Genomic DNA, 20047 nt, shown 5'->3' with positions numbered 1-20047 from the left:
TCAGGAATGTTTAACCGCATCGACGCAACTAGCACCCATGCGTCACGTCACCGGAAACGATCCGTATGTTGAGCGTTATCTGGAACCAAGAATTGGTGCAAAAGAGTTCGAGAAAGAAGGAGATACGTTGATGACAACTTTCATTGATGTCGGATTTCAGACATAAGCCTTTTCTTCCTTTTAAAAAAAACAGGCACGTCAAAGTAAACTTTATTATTGGACATTCGTGCTGTGAGTTGAATTTGTCTACGATACCACGGCAACAAGCCATATTTTTGTGGCGTCGAAAAAAATAATGAGCAATTTGCCACCAAATTGGTTAAAACATAGGGCCAAAGTCCCTGAAGCTACTACAGACATGGATACAAAATTAAGTATTTCCTGACTGTATGAAATTATCTCACTAAGGTCATCCTAGGGACCTGTAAACCAAATATTAAAGCTGTCTGACCAGCGGTTTTGAAAAAACAAGCGACTCAACAGTTGACAGAGCTCTGCTGTGTTATGTAGAGAATAACCTTTTGTGACTCATGTATTGATGAAGAAGGTGGATATCTTTGATAGCTCATTTCAGGATGGCCTGACCAAAAATGGAAAAAAAAAAATTCCGTAAAAATACAGATTTGCATATTTCATCACAATTTTAACAATCTATGTTGGGTTATCCTAGGGACCTGTATACCAAATAACATTGTAAGTTCTGTTGAATAAGTTGAGACTGTACGTACTCAGAGAAAGCACACTGAAGAGACAAATTTTTGAAACTTAACAAGTTCAAGGTCATCAAAAGCATTATATGGAATCATGTTACACTTTCATTGCACTGTTTACACTGATTGCATAATTGCTATAAATAGCACATGAGGAATGTTACAGCCCAGCTTTACCATAAAAACCCTATCACTTTGACCACTCTTTTAATTGACCACTCTATTTTTTTCCTCAAAAAGTAATCTTATTTTATCCTTACCAAGTCAACCATAATTGGAAATTAGAACTTTCTGTATCTTTATTTATTTGACCACCCTATCATGACAAACTATTATGCGCAATTTCTTTTAGATAACATAAATGGTGGTTCAGAATATATCAAAGTTGGGATTCAGGAAAGTTGCCTTTACATGTTTTAATCCTCAATTCACTATGAACTGTCAAAAAAAGTTGAACTTTCTGATAATTCCACACTAAAATTATTTGGCTTTGATGATTTCCTAATTAATTCAATTATTTAAAATCATATTAATTATTTTTTTCTGGGTGAATTGATACGGTTTATACAGTACAAGAATAACATACAATGTAAGTCAAACTTTGACCAAAAATGACAAAAAAATTCCTTAAAAATACACATTTGCATATTTCATCACAATTTGAACAAATCTACGTTGGGTTTGTCCCTAGGGACCTGTATACCAAATAACAAAGCTGTCTGACCAGCGGTTATGAAGAAGAAGATTTTTTACCAAAACGCCTTTTTGGCATTAATTTGCCTATTTTCAACGATATCAAAAAATTAAAAAAATAGTTTCTCAAAATCATATTTTTCATCTACACAACAAATATCAAATCAGTAAGTACTGCAGTTCTCAAGATATTTGAGTGGACGGACGCCTCACAAACGGACATACATACATACATACATACATACATACAGACTGACGACGGACGCCGGACGGATACCCATCCCAATAGCTTCTATAGACTATGGTCTATAGTAGCTAATAAAAACAAGAAGCAGTAAGTGAAGTTAATTACTTCGTTGCTAGTGCAGAATTACAAGGGATTTTCCAGAAATAACTAATCACATGGATTTCATAAAATGGTCCAAATGAACCAACATTTTATATAAGCACGCTACAAGACTGGTCGTACAACCATGTTGGATTGTAGTGAAAATGAGGCTCTCTGTTGTAAGGTTTCTAGAAATTTCCACGTAATTACGCCGCGCCAAAGATAAGAGTGCATCGTATCATAATTCAAACACGCCACTCAACCTCAGCAGCACTTATAATAACATCATTTAGCTAAAGCCTGAAAACTTGAAGTTCCAGAGTGGAAAAATGGAATCAGATACTCAATATGTATGATCGAATATATTTTACGTTTCTCAGTCAGGCTAATCAGACACCATTACTCTTGTAGCGTAGAGTAACCAGATTCAGATTTTTTTTTCTCAGAGCTGCTTTCTCTCAGTACTGCTATATAATAGTACATGACTTTTTAATTTTGCCATCTTCCCGCTCCCGATCTGTCGAAGTAGTTTATTTCATTCCTTTTTTCTGTAATTTTTCTCTACGACCGGTCGCGAGGTCACGTTCGTGGCTGTAACTTTTTAGTGTTGAATTTTTGCAAACATTTTTCTCTGAGACCGACTGCGAGGTTATGGCTTTCAGGTTTTAGACTTTTTCCACTAATTTTTCTCCACGACCGTGAAGAAGTGGCTTTCAAGTTAATGACTGTTTTTTTTTTATTTTCTCTCCACGATCTGTCGCCAGGTTGTGGCATTTAAGTGCCATTGATCGTTTTTACAATTTTTCTCCACAAGACCGGTTGTGAGGTCGTGATTTTCAGATATAGACGTTTGTCAGTAATTTTTCTCCACAACGGGTCACTAGGTCAAGGCTTTCAGTTGTTTTAGTTTTTTTTCTTTTTGTTTTTTTATGACCGGTCGCCAGTTCATAAATGTAAAGTGTTGAATTTTTTCTGACTATATTGTCCGCGACCGGTGGTGAAGTCGGGGTCAACTTTCACGCTTGTGATTTTTTTTGGTTGCTGTCCACGACCTGTCGCCCGGACGTTGCTGTAAAGTGTTGAATTTTTCCCAAAGGTTTTCCAAATAACTGGTCGTGAGGTCATGGCTTTCAGATTGTGACAATTTTCAATTATTTTTTCGAAGACTGCACCAAGTTTACAGCAGAAAACGGCTACTCGGATTCGCGATCTCTTCCTACCTCCATGGCGGTTTCTAAATACCGGTAACTTACGTTTGAAGTAACCAGACTGTTCAATGTGAGTTGTGAGAATGGGAAAATTTCAGTGTGTTTTATGACTGTACTTTGAAAGGATACATTGAAATTTCATTTAGTGCCCCGAGAACATGAAAGTGTGTTTGAAGATTAATTTAGTGCCCCTCTAACATCTTTGTTAGATGAAGGACACTCCATTTAGAGTCGGACAGATGAGTCGTTTCCGGTCGTCCGCTTTGTCTCTCCTCCCTCTCCAATGGGGAACGGTGCTTGGAATTACCTCGCCATTCGTTCATTCTTTTTCTATATGTAACTGAAAAACTTGCACTTTGAATTGGCAATTTTCGATAACCGTTCTTTGTCATAAAAAGAGTTAACCGTATTTTAAAATCAGCGTTGTAATGGCTAAATAGGCGGAGCAATGTCGTCATACAGTTTTCTTTGGGTGTTTAAAATCCAACATCTTTTTTTTCAAGTGATAGCAGCCAGGTTGCAATGCTGATCAAAATGTTTTGCCCAAATATATAATCATTTTGGCTAAGTTGAGTTTGTTTTGTCACCAGGCGATATTGAAGATGTGTTCAGCCACGGTGGGGGACAGCTCCAAACATGGCCTCCTGTAACGTTGTTACTTATAATGGAGCTATCAAAAGAGCCATGCTTATACAGCTTCCTTCGGTAACTGGTGGAGCCACGTGCCCTTCTTTTACTTCTGAATTTATCGATGTGTCCGTGTATTCGTCGGAAACACCAAGTTCAAAATCCTAGAGTTTGGTAATGCTGAATTCCGGTTCAAAGGTATAAGGTTGGAGGCAAAGTGTATCCATGGGGCAGCAGCTCAATACAAACATACGGTAGCCCGTAACTTCCTCAACCAAACACGAAAACTTTACATCATCAAATGTCAAGCCTCTCTGAGGAATTCCGATAGGTGGCGCTTCCATATCGCTAAAATGGCGTCATACACATCATTTAATAAAACATTAATTTCTAGGAGAATGAACAGCACATTTTTCATCATTTCATCATAAATGCTACAAAAATAATCCTCTTCAACTTTTAAAGGCAGGTTGATATTTGGGTGGACTATCCCTTTAACTCTGGAATACCCTACTTCTCTACTTAGTTATCAGAGGATCAATTTCACAGACCTGCCTTTCCCACAATGGCACCAGCTGGATTAGATAAACATAACAATGGAACATTCACACCTTGGGGCATTAAAAGTCTTCTGTTTGTCACCCGAGTTGGTCAGGCAAGGACCCGGGTTTCAGGTACCATGAAAGTTAATGCAGTCTTTCCCTAATGTCAGATTTCAACCTAATTTTAATATACCATATTAACATAAGCCCTAAGAACAGTCCGGGTCAGCTCCAAATTGGAGACTCATTATGATAATGTATTCCGGCATTCAGCCAATCATCGACCAGATTACATCATTAATAAAGTACAGGTCACGCTGGGTCACAAATTACCCACCAAGTGTGATCGGCAGTTTTGGGCCGCTTATTAAGCCCCTGTCTTGTGAATTTCAACGAATTTCGACAGTCAACATAATCCACGTGTTCTGCAGAAGGTCATGTCCAACAAGGAGTCCGATTAGTGACAAATATTCGAAATATTGACGATTCATTTCTACCCCCAGTTTATCGATTTCGCTCAAGTACCGAGAATCATTTTGTGGATGTTCGTCATCTCTATTAGAAATACTGTTATAAAGGTTATTTGTGTAGGTACGCGTATAACATTTTGCAAGAAAGAAGAGCAATGTCAGAGCTTTAAAACGATACCTGTTTTGTAGTTGTCAAACGCAGACTAAAAATGGTACGCGATTTTGAAAATGTGTTGACAGAGTGGCCACACAACTGTTCCCCATACGGTAGAATTTGTATAGCTGCCATCTCCGATACAAATGGGGTATTCTGAACGATCTGTGTAGGTACACGATTTATATTTCGCAGGACTTCAAGCCAGAGTCTAGGAATCACAGCGATATATGGGGTTTGGTTGTCTTAGCCAGAATAAAACTGGTACGCGATTTTGAAATTGTGTTTTGACAGAGTGGCCACACAACTGTTCGACATTATGACAGAATACGGCGCGGGAGTTCGACACAGTATGGCGTACGTAACGAAGGACGCATGTGGAGGTTGCCAGGAAATACAATTTTACTGATGGCGCGCTGGCCGCTGATTGGCTAATGAGAGGGGGAAAATATTATGGTATAGCGTCTCCAATTTTGGAGCTGACCCGGACTGAAGAACCTGTTTACTAAATATCAAAGCAATCAGACTGGTGAATTTTTAGAAACAAATTTTTTTACAAAAAATGAGAAAATTGCCCCCAAAATACAAAATTGCGAATTTCATCCTAATTTCAATATATCGTATTTACATAAACCCTAGGAATCTGTACACTAAATATCAAAGCTACTATATCAGTACCCTTAGGAGAAAATTTTTTTTGACCAAAAAAAGGCAAAATTGCCCAAAAAGTAAAAAAAATTGCCAGTTTCAACCTAACTTCAATACATTATATCGTCATAAATCTTAGATACCTGTATACCAAATGTCAAAGCTATCAGATCAGTAGTTTTGGATAAAAAAATTTTTGACCAAAAATTAGGAAAATTGCCCCAAAATTACAAATTGACAATATCAATACAATTTTTACGAACTTGACTGAGGTCATCATAAGGAAAATGAATATTGACTGTCAGAGCGATCAGACAAGCGATTTCAGAGAACAAGATTTTTTGACTGAAAACGAAAAAAATTCCCTAAAAATACAAACGTCCAAACTTCACCCCAATTTCTGCACACATACCGGGGGGTAATTTAGAATACGTAAAGGAATCTGCATACTAAGTTTCAACCCAATCTGACCAATGCTTACAGAGTTTTAGCCATTTGTAGGATTACCTTTGTTCCCCTCATTTGCATATTTTTGGCACAGACATGTTCATTTGAACAAATTCACATCTCCACCTCTGGGTGCACCTGTACATAAAATACTAATATGTCAGCCGTTGCAGTTCAGGAGTTTTTGATCTGGGCGGACGAACAGACATACATACACACAGACGCCATTTTGCCACCTTATAAGAATACCTCCCATTTGCATATATACATATGCAAATATAGGGAGCTAAAAAGCAAGCGTCAAATCAGGAAAACGTCTGCTCGCTCAGATAAGTACCGTGATATTTCTGAATGCAAGTGAAATCCAGCATATACTAAGTGCGTGCCTGTTCAGTGTTATTACAATAACTTATATCACGCTTTTGTCCTTCTGAAACTATGATTTCAGCCTGGATCTCTGTTGGTCACATCTGTTGCTTTGAGTGTTCTAGAATTCTGAAGGTAAACAAATGACATTGTTATGTATGTCAATCCACAACGGGCAGTGGCCATCGCTTTTCTGAAAAACTGACTCCAATGTTGATGTATTTTTGATTTTGCACACATTTTTATCTCCAAAACAATGATGAATATTATATGTTAACTACATATTGAAGTGTTCTTATCAGCCTTTCTTACGTGGTTGGTAGTTGAAGCCACCTTAGCGTCAATGTACACGGTGTACATAGACGCCGCCTGAAATTTCTTATTCAGTGCTATCATCCAAAGAGATATAGTATTAAGGCTCACTCGATGCTTTTCGATGTCCAGGTCAGTTTTGTAAAGCTGTTGCTGAATCTGGCTCAGCATCATGCCGCAGTTTCCTGTAGTTTCCCGTCTTCAATAGTGTGCAGCCGGCAGAAAAATCTGTGATTTTCAGCCATACAGCACCTTCATGTCTACCCCCTTGCTTTCGCTTGACTTTGCTTTCTTCGGTGGCATCAGGATTGGTTACCCCAAAGGCAAGATTCAGGGCCCTGATAAGGACCGACGGAGGAAAAATTCTCCGTAATTTCTGAACTGCTAGGGACAAATAACCAATCAGAGGATGGACCAGGGCTTGTTAACCTCAAAGCAAGATTCAGGGCCGTAAAAAGGGCCAATGGAGAATAAATTCTTCGTACTTTCTGAACTACTTGGGGTGAACAACCAACTAGTACTGTGCGACGCCATTGCTGGAACTCAAATGAAAATTTTCCTTTAGTAGCCAGCGTATATGTCAATATATTTACATATGAAAGAAAACAATTAGCAAGTTCAGATTCCATCATATCGCTGTATATTGAGTAAATTTCCTGTTTGAAATGCATCTATTTCACCAACTTTACTCTACCCATATGGCTACAGTAATTTCACTGTCACTGATGTAGAAGACATTTTCGGGTTTATATTATTTTCAAGGCGAGTAAAGTGAAATTTTACAAATTTACCGTCCTTGCGTACTTTACAATGATAGTCATATCAGAACATTGTTGGGTTTGTGTAGTTGGGAAAGGGGTGGTCAAATAACACATAAGACGTAATTTTTACTGTCATTTATGATCATAGTTGTACCTGCTTTCTAATTTACATTTGGAAACCAGTGAAACCACATTTTTGCCGTTCTTCAAATTTCGTATTTTACATTCACTGAGGCCAGTATGAAGTAAGCTGATTTTTTCGCAAAGTTTACCGAGGGGACGCGTAAAATAAAAAATAGTGACAACATCATTGTTCGCTCCCATATAGTTTTCAAAACAAGTCAGCAATTGTATGAAACATGGACATACATATACAGACAGACTGACATACACAGACTGGCACAGAGTGATGACATTGACCCCAAGTGTGCCTTGGCCCATGGAGAGTGATAAAGATATAACAACAGCTGAATGTAATGATAAAATAGTTAAGTATAGGCCTATACAGGCACTGAGAGTGAATATGTTACAGCAATTTGATTAGTTTCTTTTCCTTTTCTACTTCTGTGATAATCTTTAAGACAATCAATCTGCAAGTATGTATTGACAAATATGTTATCTTTTACATGCACACAGTAAACTGTTCTTGATTTTTCATTTACAATATTTGACATAGACTGAAATACATAACATGCAACCAATGTTTACACTTTGCCCTTACACTAAAAGAAATTTCAACATACAATCATCAACTCAGAAACCCTACAGGAAAAGTAAACATTGTTTTCTTCCAGAACAGCTGGTGCATCCACATCTGGAACAACTTACAAACTCAACCAATTACACAAGGATGATGACACAAGAGATAAAGTTAAACTGTGGTGAACTTGACTATTCCTTTCAAATCCTTACTGAACTTGACTAAAATACACTGCATGGTTAATTGCGCACAAAAATACATCGGGGTGGACCATTTGATAAGGGACGGTGTCTGGAAGATTGATGAGGTACATTATCTTTTTTATCCGATCCATTGTACATTGTGTTCCCCATTCTCCCACCTTTTCTTTTTGTCAAACCTTCTCTGGCTGAATTTTTTATTGGCATTTGTTTGGAATTTTTTCAAAATCTGCCAGGATTTTTTTACCGCATTTCAACACCAAATACAGTTTACCATATCAAATGCTTACTAAATCACCACATTATATACTCTTAGTTCCAGAAGGCATAAAATTACAAAAAGAAATCTTAAAAATACAAAATGAAAGATATCCCAGTAAAACTGACAGTTTCGCAAAGCTGCCCCAAAAATTCAAAATTCCGGATTTCAACTTAATTTCAATATATCTTATTTACAAAATCCTAAGAACTGGTTTACTAAATATCAAAGCAATCAGACTGGTAAATTTTGAGAAACAAATTTTTTGACCAAAAATGAGAAAAATTGCCCCAAAATACAAAATTGCAGATTTCATCCTAATTTTGAATATATCTAATTAACATAAACCCTAGGAACCTGTACACTAGATATCAAAGCTACCAGTCTGAGTCAGAAGTTTTAGGAGAAAAAAATTTTGACCAAAAAAGGCAAAATTGCCCCCAAAATAAAAAAAATTGCCAGTTTCAACATACCTTCAATACATTATATTGAGATTAATCTTAAATACCTGTATACCAAATATCAAAGCTATTAAATCAGTAGTTTTTGGATAAAAAAATGTTTTATCAAAAACTGGGAAAATTGCCCCAAAATTACAAATATGACAATATCAATACAATTTGTACAAGCATGACTGAGGTCATCCTGAGGAACATTAAGTTTCATAGCAATCAGACGAGCGATTTCAGAGAACAAGATTTTTTGACTAAAAAACGGAAAAAATACCCTAAAAATACAAACATGCAAATTTCATCCCAATTTTTGCACACATAATTTAGAATACCTAAAGAAATCTGCATATTAAGTTTCAACCCAATCTGACCAATGCTTACTGAGTTTTAGCCATTTGCAGGATTTTTCCTTTTTTTCCCCTCATTTGCATATTTTTGGCACTGACATGTTCATTTGAACAAACTCACATCTCCATCCCTAGGTGCACCTGTACACCAAATACTAAGACAGTAGGTGCTACGGTTTAGGAGTTTTTGATGTGGACGGACATACATACATACATACATACATACATACATACAGACGACATTTTTCCACCTTATACGAATACCTCCCATTTGCATATATACATATGCATATATGGGAGCTAAAAAGGCACTATTTACAGCCAACCATATGTAGACGTACCTGGGCCCATTTTCATGGACGTAAAAGTTTTAATAAGAGACGTCAATGCCGCGTAATTGTTGAAATATAGTGTAGATAAAGTCGTGCCTACCACAATATACTATACAGAGTGATGACTTAGAATACACCATAGACTCAGCGTAATTTTGTCGGAGAGAGAGAGACAGAGAGAGACAGAGAATCATAAGGGAGAGTTCAGTTATGACAGCCAGGGGTGGGCCGGCAAAATCCAGGGGGGGGAGGGGTCACCTTAAACTGCAAATGGGGGGTCATGTATTTTTCAAACAGCTTAGAGGGGGCTACTTAATTTTCATAAGTATCCGTCCCGTCAAAAGGCAGTTTCAGTGTTCAGAAATATTCTGGGAGATAAAAATGATTCGTTGCATGATTTCATTCTCTGAAGTTATTCAACTGTAAATCTGAACAAAAGTATAATTATCTGTCACATGAACATCTTTACTTGGCAACTCTTAGGCTTCTCCTATTGCAAATCGAACTCACTGACTGAGGGCAATGAACAATTCCTATTACTTACATATTAGAGATATAGCAAGTTTTGTCAGGGAAATTATTTAACAGTTACCTGTACTGAGACTACTAGTACCATGAAAAGTTAAATAATACTTTTAGGTGAAATTCCAATATCATAATTGTTGTCTACATCTGAATTTTCAAATACTCTATTTAAATCAAGTACATTTGTATCAATTGTCAAACACCTATAAAAGCACAGATTATGTTAGTTTAGCATTAGAAAAAAAATTATTCATAGTTTTCTCACAGACTCTAGTGTATGGTGAATCAACATTTCGGTGAAATTCCTAAATCCAATTTCTTGCACACATATCATCTTTTAACCATCCTATCTAATCATGTACTTTAAAATTAATTATTAAATGTGTATAAATATACAGATTTAGCTAGTTTTTTATTAGAAAAAAAATATTCATAGTTTCCTCATAGAGTACCATGTACAGTGATCTATATTTGGGTGAAATTCCAAAATCCAATTTCTTGCATCCACATCCATTTGTAACCACACTAGTCTAATCAATTACTTTAAAATGAATATACAAATGTCTATAAATATACAGATTTAGCTTGTTTTGTATTGGAAAAAAAATATTCATAGTTTCCTCATAGACTCCCATGTATAGTGGACAAACATTTTTAGTGAAATTCCAAAACCAAATTTCTTGTACACATAATATGCACCTGTAACCATCATATTCTAATCAAGTAAAATTATGTTAATCATCAAATGTCTTTATATGCACAAGTATAGCAAGTTTTTCATTGGAAAAAATTATTCAGAGTTTTATCATAGACGCCCATGTATAGTCGATGAACATTTTTCATGAAATTCCAAAGTCAAACTTTTTGTACACATACCAGTTTAACAACCCTATTCCAATTAAGTACATTTATGTTAATTATCAAATGTTTATAAAGGCAGAGATATTGCTAGTTTTGTATTGAAAAAGTATTACATAGTTTTCTCATAGACTACCATGTAAAGTGAATCAACATTATCCACAGCTCATTATCAATTGATCCAAATATCAAAATTTTGTACACACATGCTTGCGCAAAGAAATTGCGATCCACCTGTTACCATTTCTGTCATTTCTGAGGGGTGATTTCAAAATTATAGCAAGTTAGAAGAGGAAATTTGAATGCTAACACATTTTTCATTTGTAATGGGGGGGTCATTCGAAAAAATCTGAGAATATTTTTTTTGGATTCCATTGCAAACCCCCCCCCCCCCTCAGAGGTGTTTGTGTTTGCAGCTTTGGAAAGCTATTCGGGAAGGGGGGTGTCATGAAATTTTTTTCATCTTAAAAGGAGGGGTCATCAACTTTTTGGTGCAATGGGTAAGGGTGTTTCATTTATTTTGACTTATTCACATATGAGCTAAAATCAATCGCCTAAGGGGGCTTCAAGGTATATCTGGCTGAGCGCCTTCAATGCCGTGATGCATGTCTTGTACATGATCGTTGAGCAGCCTAATGACTTTATGTTCAAAGAAGATACTTTCTGACTACGAAATTAGTGTTTTGAAAGGGCCAACAAAGAGCAGATACTGGTCAAAGTCAAACGGGATCTCAAGAATGCAACCACGACAGAATCTAAATTGTCATCCGTAAACACTTTCCAAGTAATATTCAATGTAATGACCATTGACTGTATGGTTTACTAACAACGTAAACTCGAATGATTCTCGAATTTTTGCATCTGTAGTGTCATTGTCTGTACAGAACTAATTGACATGACACTTTTGTGATGATGAAATATAATGTTGCATAAAGAGTTGTGGTCCGCTAAAGTCTAAAATATTGCAATATCATGATAAAAGTCACTTGCAAGCAGGTGCATATGTTCAATTTTTGTCCTGCATTGAACCACGTTCAGGCAATGTAGTGCGGGCCAAGTATGTCCATGTCATGGGGCAGCATTTCTCAATACGTATTATTTTACACAGTCGTGATTTGTTTTTGCGAATTTCAGAACAATTTTGCGTAAAATACGCAGGAACTTGCGTTAACGGAAACGGCTGTAGTGAGTAGTGAGACATGCATTTATTTCATGTGTGTGCTGCACAATATCTGATGTGCTGAAGTTAGTTTGTAGGTCACGTTCTAGCTCCTACGTTGACAGTTGACCTATGCATAGTGATATTTGTTACTCGCCGGGTTCAATCATGGCGGTTGGTTCAAATCACGTAGACCCCCTTACCAACATTAAACCTTGTTATAAAGAGCAAGGTGGCTTAACATATCCTTAAAGCCATCCATGGTCACTATGAGGGTCTCCTATCGATTTGACCGGGGATTTTAGTGATGCAAAAATGAAACAAATGTCAAAAGATAGCAATAATGTCCCTTTAAGTTTGCTGACATGTTTATTTTAACAACGCCACATCTACATCATAAATAGCACCACTAGACCAAAAATCAGCTTAACCCATGCAGCTGTTCTCAAGATTTTACTGTGGATGGACATAAATACAGACATGCACATACATATATACAGTGCATACGTACATACATGCATGCATGCATACGTACATACATACATATATTTTTACAACTTTAAATCTCCTACAGCATACCAACCTATAAATATCAGCTTGTTCAACTTGATACTGCTGCTGATAATAATATAAACAAGAGTTAATTACATTCTAATTAAAGTAAACATGCCTTGCTTATTAATCTCACATCATAAGTAAAACGGCATGTCTGTCAGGTTACACAGAAACTTTCGCTGTCACTAATTTTTTCCACGGTATTTTCATTCTATTTACCAAGCATGTTTTTACCATTACTATTTTTTCACAAACTTAGTAAGTCCTGATGAATAAGTTGAGACTCTAGGTAATCAGAGAAAGCATACTGAAGAGACAAATGTTTGCAACTTAAGAAGTTCAAGTTCATCAAAAGTATCATAAAAAATATGTACTGTTGATTGACCAATCAGAGTGCTCAATTCAGGGTGTTTTATTTACTCGTAAAGCCTTGGTCACCAAATTCCAGAAACGAATGACAGCGCTGTAGTAAAGTACTGTCCAATCAAAGTGAACATGTCATATTCTGTAGACATCTGGTACGTTTTAATATTTAAATTTGGTAACACCAGCGGAAAACCAGCTGCAACACAAAATCTGCTGTGCCCTAGGGCATTTATATAATGTGCCCTAGGGCATTTATAGGATGTTCCATTACATTGGAAGGCTATTTCACAAATAAAAGTTTTAATTCATATCCTAAACATGTTACATTGACAAAGGGACGATTGACGTAAACACATTGAAAACGAAATTATATCAGTTAGGGGCGATAGTTTTTAAGTCGGATAAAACCCTCGTACTCGGGCTCTTCTGGTATATAAAGTCCAACCCTACGTAAAAATGTCTCGGCCTGCGGCCTCGACATTTTATCGTTGGGTTGGACTTTATATACCAGAAGAGCCCTCGTACTCGGGCTTTATCCTATACATAAAGAATCATGTAACATTTTCATTGCACTTTTTACACAGGTTGCATCTATTGCGGCTGTCATAGGATCGTGGGGTAGCGACATTGATATAGCGGCCAGTTGAACATTGTCGGTGTCCTTTGTTCAGGTGTGAATTGTTAGTTTGTTCATATCACGGAGTGTCACAAAGAAACTCATCACGTTTCCAGACTGGTGGATAGAGGGACTGTGGAAAAAGGTAAAAGTATCAAGATTTTGGGAAACGTGTCTGGAAGATGTCAGTAAACCTAGTGGATGCTTATATATTCATGCTTTGTGTAAACAGACACTGCTCATTATTCAAAAGTAAACGTTATGTTGAATTTGCTCGAACAGCGGAACAACTGTTTGATTTTTAGTGTTTTTCTGAGAAAGTGTGTCAAGATCATGCAAAGTTACGGCAACTCATTTTGATTGAGGAAATTAAAAGGTGCATTTTAAGTGTAAAGACGTTTATCAATGAATAAAAGGCAGATATGTCAGAGGTTGCTTCACAGTGTTGGCTGATTATTATTCATTGACCCATAAAACTTCATTTGTCAGCAAACCATTCAAGTTCTTTTCATACCGAAAGAGTGAAGGGAAATTTAACTCCTCCTTTTCATCTCAGAAAAAAGCGCTAAGCTTGATGCTTGCATCACGTGATATGGCAGGGCCAATCTTCTGCTGAGCATGGCATTTTCCACTCTATCACTTTCACACCAGGCTGTGTGTCTTTGCATAACATATAAACAATGCAAATGCACAAAGTCTGGTGTGAATGTGACTGGCAATGCCATACCTATCGGAAGATGATCTTTGCCATATCACGTGATAAAAGCGCCAAGATATTCAAAATACAATCCAATCTGAAATTTAAAAGTAGGTCATTACCTTAAGTTCAGTGCCTCCTTTGTTTGCAGGGTTGTCATATGAAATATCATATTGTAATTTCAGTTTCGGACGTATTATAGGACCACTGCCTCCACTCTCACAGGATTGGCCATCACTATCTTCTTGATCTGATTCAAACTTCATTCCAGGTGCACCTCTCTTTTCATCTTGAATTCCACTATACTTTGCATCAGCAGGTGTACTTAATGCTTTGACCTTTCTTCCTCGTCTTTCCTTACAATTTTGTTTTTCAGGTGGATGAACAGTCCTGTTTCCAGTCCCGTTTCTGCTTTGTTTTCTCTTAAACCCTGTACCTGGTTTTGATTTCATAAGACTCCATTGGATATTCCATTTAGCTTTATCCTCACAGCTATCATTCTTGTATCTCATTTGTTTTAGTCTCTTTGAGCTTGACTTAGTAGTACCCAGTGCACATTGTCGATTTGGACATTTCTGCTGTTCAAAGTCATTGATAATTCTGCTATTTTTGTTCACTATGTATGACTGAGATTCCTGTAACTTTATGGTTTCTTCACATTCAGTTATACATGTTTCATGGCAGTTTTCAAAGTTGCTGCATCGTCTGTTCTGTTGTTGTCCTCCCTCCTGCATGTGAGTACACTGTTTGAAATGTTGAATTTCCCCTTTTGCTTTACAGCTGTGTAAATGTTTCTCAGTATTTCTGCCTTCTACAGCCTTGGTCCTTCTTGTATCATATGCAGTGTCTTGCAAATCTTCATTGCAGGCAAGTTCTTTTGATGGACGAAAGTCACTTTGTCTGTGAACACCACAAGCATAGCTATTCAAACTTGAGATTTCATGCATTGATTCCATCATCATGTCTGACTTTTCATTTTCAAATATTACACTGTTTTTAGTGGAACTGTTGACACAGTCAATACTGTGCTGTGATGATCCATTATCATAATATTCCTTTCTTTGAGAGTTCTTCAGCTTGTGGTTGTATTTCCTATTAGAAAAATCATGGATGTTGTGGATTCCAGAGCGTTCCTTTTCCATTTGAAGATCAACTTCCCTAAAAGTCTGCTCATTGTCATCAGATATACAGCTTCGTATTGATTTCTTGTCTCTTTTTATCTTGCAATTGGTCTGGGCACAATTTTTGCTACCCAATCCATTCTTGATGGTTTGCTCAGTGCCAAACATTTGATTTATACAGTTGATGTTTCTTGGCACTGGAAGATATGAGTTTATGTTCATAATTTCCATAGGATATGTAACTGCAGAATTTACTGTCTTGGCAGTTGTGGTTTGCTGGTGTAATATTTCCCTGTTTTCATTAAGATTCACGTAATCATTTGCTGTGTTTGCTGACAAAGACTCATTTGATGTCATTGTAGTAAATTTCCAATCATTTGCTGACATTTCTTTCTTTGATTCTGTAATTTTCAACTGACTGAGGACTTTAACATCTTGGTATTTCCTTTGTAGATGTTTGTTATGATCAGACTTGATTTGATCATGAGTTTGTGAGATCATTGCACAGACTGTTGTTGGCTTGATGACGTTGCACTTAGTACCACGCCGTAATAATTGTACAGAGGACAAATTGTGCCTTCGGACATCATCACTGACAAATGGTGAAACGTTTTGACAGTATTCCTTTTCTGCTACATTTTGTTGTACTCTCCCTGCAATAGATACATAAAAAAAATGTTAGTTACTTATCTCTGTGAGTTAGCTTTGATATCAGTTCAGTTCAATACGAAGGAAGAATAAGATATCCGGTTAGGATAATTTTTACATTCCTTTGGCATAATTGTGGCGCTCATATTGTTGTTTGAAAGCATTTACTGACTTGGCATTTACGATGGCAGGCAGGCTGTTCCATTTATCCACAATCCTGGATAAATCATATATTCTATATCCAGAGCAGTGTTTAATTTGACATGAATTGCACTTTACAAAAAGATAAAATCTACCTTTAAGTCTAGCTTTAGCATGGTGTATGTTAAGAGGTATATGTAGGTTGTCTATATGATAAGTAACAAATCAACATCGGAAGGACAAACAGTCGTCTATCTACATTAGAACGTTGATTATTCGAACACTTAAGGGGTCATGGTATTCGTTCGGATATGCAAACAGTTCTGATATGCGATCTTAGGAGGTATGGGTCTATTGCCGGACTCACAAAAAACACATCCACACAATACAGTCACACCATAAACCATGCACACACGTACGTTCACGAACACATCACACAAAACTCATCTTACGCATTAGAGTTTCTTTATTTCTTCAACAAAATTGAAGAAATCTGCTTACAAAAATACAGAAAACAAGAGACCTAGCAGCCGATATAGCTCTGCTGTGTGTATGTAGAGAATAACTATTTTTGACACATGTTGATGAAGAAGGTGGAAATCTTTGAAAATCTTCTATTGTAGATATGGAGATGTTGTATCAAAATATGACCTGTTTGTTTCTCGAATGATGAGTGACAGCATACCAAATTTTGACTCACAAAAGTAATTTGGTGAATTCACCAAATAACAATGGATTTATTACTTTGGGTCAATCTACGGGTGCGGCTAGCTGGCAGGGTACGCTTACTCATTCCAGACACCTGGTACCACCACTATATCGTGGTTCAAGATGACCTCATTGCCTTTGTCATCATCTATATGTTCCTTGGACCTGGTAAATTTCATAGTTACCTTGAATGATAACGATTATTAGACCTGATTAGATGTCTATTGATAGCTCAATGCAGTGGCCAGAAAAAAGTGGCTAAAATAGCAGCAAAAATACAAAATTGAAGATTTCATCATACTTTGAATATATCACATCGGATCATCCCTAAGAACATGTCAACCAAAGCTATCTGATGAGTAGTTTTTTGAGAATAAAATTTTCTGACCAAAAATGGCAACAATGGCCCCCAAAAATAAAAATTGCAAATTTCATCATAATTTCAAAAGATCAAATTTTGTTCATCTATAGAAACCTGTATACCAAATTTCAAAGCTGTTGGACCAGTACTTTTTGAAAAACAAATTTTTTGACCAAAAATGGAAAAAATTGCCCCAAAAATACAAAATTGCAAATTTCATCATAATTTCAATAAATATCATTTAGTTCATCTATAGAAACCTGTATACCAAATTTCAAAGCTGTTAGACCAGTACTTTTTGAAAAACAAATTTTTTGACCAAAAATGGAAAAAATTGCCCCCAAAATACAAAATTGCAGATTTCATCATAATTTCAATAAATATCATTTAGTTCATCTATAGAAACCTGTATACCAAATTTCAAAGCTGTTAAACCAGTACTTTTTGAGTAACACATTTTTTGACCAAAAATTGCAAAAAACGCCCCAAATTTACAAAATTGCAATTTTCATCATAATTTCAATAAATGTCATTAAGGTGATCTGTAGGAACCTGTATACGAATTGCAAAGCAATCAGATGAGTAGTTTTGGAATACACATTTTTTGACCAAAAATGGCAAAAATTGCCCAAAAATACAAAATTGCAGATTTCATCATACCCATAATTAGGAATTGGCTGAAGTAAAAATGTCTTTTGACTTTCAATAATGTTATATCACAATATCTTTAATGTATATAGCAGGTTTCAACAACTACAATCAAGTTAATTCAGGTATATATCCCTAATTAGGAAAGTTCATTAAATATGCAAATTAGCAACTATCTTTCATGTCACCTCTTAAAGGCATACTGTCACCTGTTCCAATTTTGCCACAGTTACCATGGAAAGAGAAAATCTAACCAATCACCGATTTTAAGCGGGTGGCCACTTTAAAAACAGCGCCCTCACATGGGTATTTTGAATACCAGGGAATGCCCCTTTGACTATATATGGGAATATTAAGATTACAGGTGACTGTATACCTTTAATGGTTCCCACTGCTGATATATCTTGGTGTGATCAACATTTGTGGCAAATCTCATCAAATTGTGTGTTGTCATTTTTTGCTCACGTGTTTACACACGTGAGCATATGTCGCAGCGATGTCTGTCTGTCTGTCTGTCTGTCCGTCTGTCTGTGTGTGTGTGTGTGTGTGTCTGTCTGTCTGTCTGTTGGTCCGATATCTCAAAAATGGCTTATCAGATCGGGTCCAGCTTCATTCCTTCCCCGACCCATTAACACCTCTTAATTATTCCAAGTAGGATTGCACGCTGCTAGTCCAATAGACCCTTGGTTCTCTATCGCAGTTGCCTGTCCCGTTTTTCTCGAGGGTCTATTGTTTCAACAACTACAATCAAGTTAATTCAGATATATATCCCTAATTGGGAAAGTTCACTAAATATGCAAATTAGCATTTATCTTTCATGTCACCCCTTAATGGTTCCCACTGCTGATATATCTTGGTGTGATCAACATTTGTAGTAAATCTCATCAAATTGTGTGTAGATGTTTTTAATGTATAATCTGTTTTTTCTAAAATCATTAATTATGCGAATGAGCAAAAAAGTATACAAGCCACACCCACCAAAAACTAATAAGTTCTTGCCATTTGCAAACTGAATATATGTACCAGATTTGATTCTGATCTGATAAGCCGCTTTTGAGATATCGGACCAACAGACAGACAGACAGACAGACACACACACAGACAGACATCGCTGCAACATATGCTCACGTGTGTAAACACGTGAGCAAATAAAAATCAAAACACAACAAAAAACAAAGCGAAAGAAAGCTAGAATTATTAATAGCTGAACGCAATTTGATATTTGTGCAATGCAAAATTAAAAAAAATAAATAAACGAACAAGAAATGCCTGTGAAACCCGTCCGAGCTGAGCGATGACATCATAAGCGTGTCGCAATGCATTCTGGGTAATGAAGGTAAAATTTGTATATAGCATGCTCTATGGTAGAAATCCGAGAAATAGAGAAAGAAAGAAAGAAAGAAAGAAAGAAAGAAAGAAGGAAAGTGAGCAAAAACTAACAGTACCAGAGCTGGTCTCTGGAACTAACTAAAAGCAAGGCAGTCCAGGGAATTACAGTACACAGATTACAAATGCCTATATGTACGGTAAAAGACGCAACATCAGTTCACTGCCACCACTCCTGCAAATTTGCAGGATTTCCCTTTTTCTTACCTCATTTGCACATTTTTGACACTGACGTGTTCATTTGAACAAATTCACATCTCAACCCCTACATCTACCTGTACACCAAATACTGAGACGGAAGCTTTGGCGGTATGGGAGCCTTTGTGTGTGACGGACATACATCCGCACATACATACCCACAAATATACAGACATACAGACGCCACCGACTCATCATATAAGCTCTTTTTGGTATTTATATATAAAACCAAATATGAGCTAAAAACCAAGCAACCAACAGTTGACAGAGCTCTGTTGTGTTATGTAGAGAATAACTTTTTGTGACACATGTATTGATGAAGAAGGTGGATATCTTTGATAGCTCATCTCAGGATGGCCTGACCAAAAATGGCAAAATTAGCTGCAAAAATACAAAATTGATGATTTCATCATAATTTCAATACATTACATTAAGATAAAGCCTAGGAACCTGTATACCTAATATTACAGCTATCAGATGAGTATCTTTTGAGAAACAAACATT

General features: G+C 36.5%; 1 protein-coding gene across 10 annotated transcripts in view; it reads right to left on the bottom strand.

The window, feature by feature from the left end:
- Nucleotides 1-20047, bottom strand: part of LOC139144566 (uncharacterized) — a 227577-nt gene that overhangs the window by 28732 nt on the left and 178798 nt on the right. For all 10 annotated transcript variants that reach the window (XM_070715283.1, XM_070715277.1, XM_070715278.1 and 7 more), the window contains one exon: nt 14455-16106. In XM_070715283.1, coding sequence (XP_070571384.1) covers nt 14455-16106 — 1652 coding nt within the window. The remainder of the gene's footprint in view (nt 1-14454; nt 16107-20047) is intronic.

The sequence above is a fragment of the Ptychodera flava genome, chromosome 11 (assembly GCF_041260155.1).
Source record: "Ptychodera flava strain L36383 chromosome 11, AS_Pfla_20210202, whole genome shotgun sequence".
Classification (NCBI taxonomy): domain Eukaryota; kingdom Metazoa; phylum Hemichordata; class Enteropneusta; family Ptychoderidae; genus Ptychodera; species Ptychodera flava.
The sequence above is the reverse complement of the archived record's forward strand: the minus strand, read 5'-3'. Positions and strand labels throughout refer to the sequence as shown.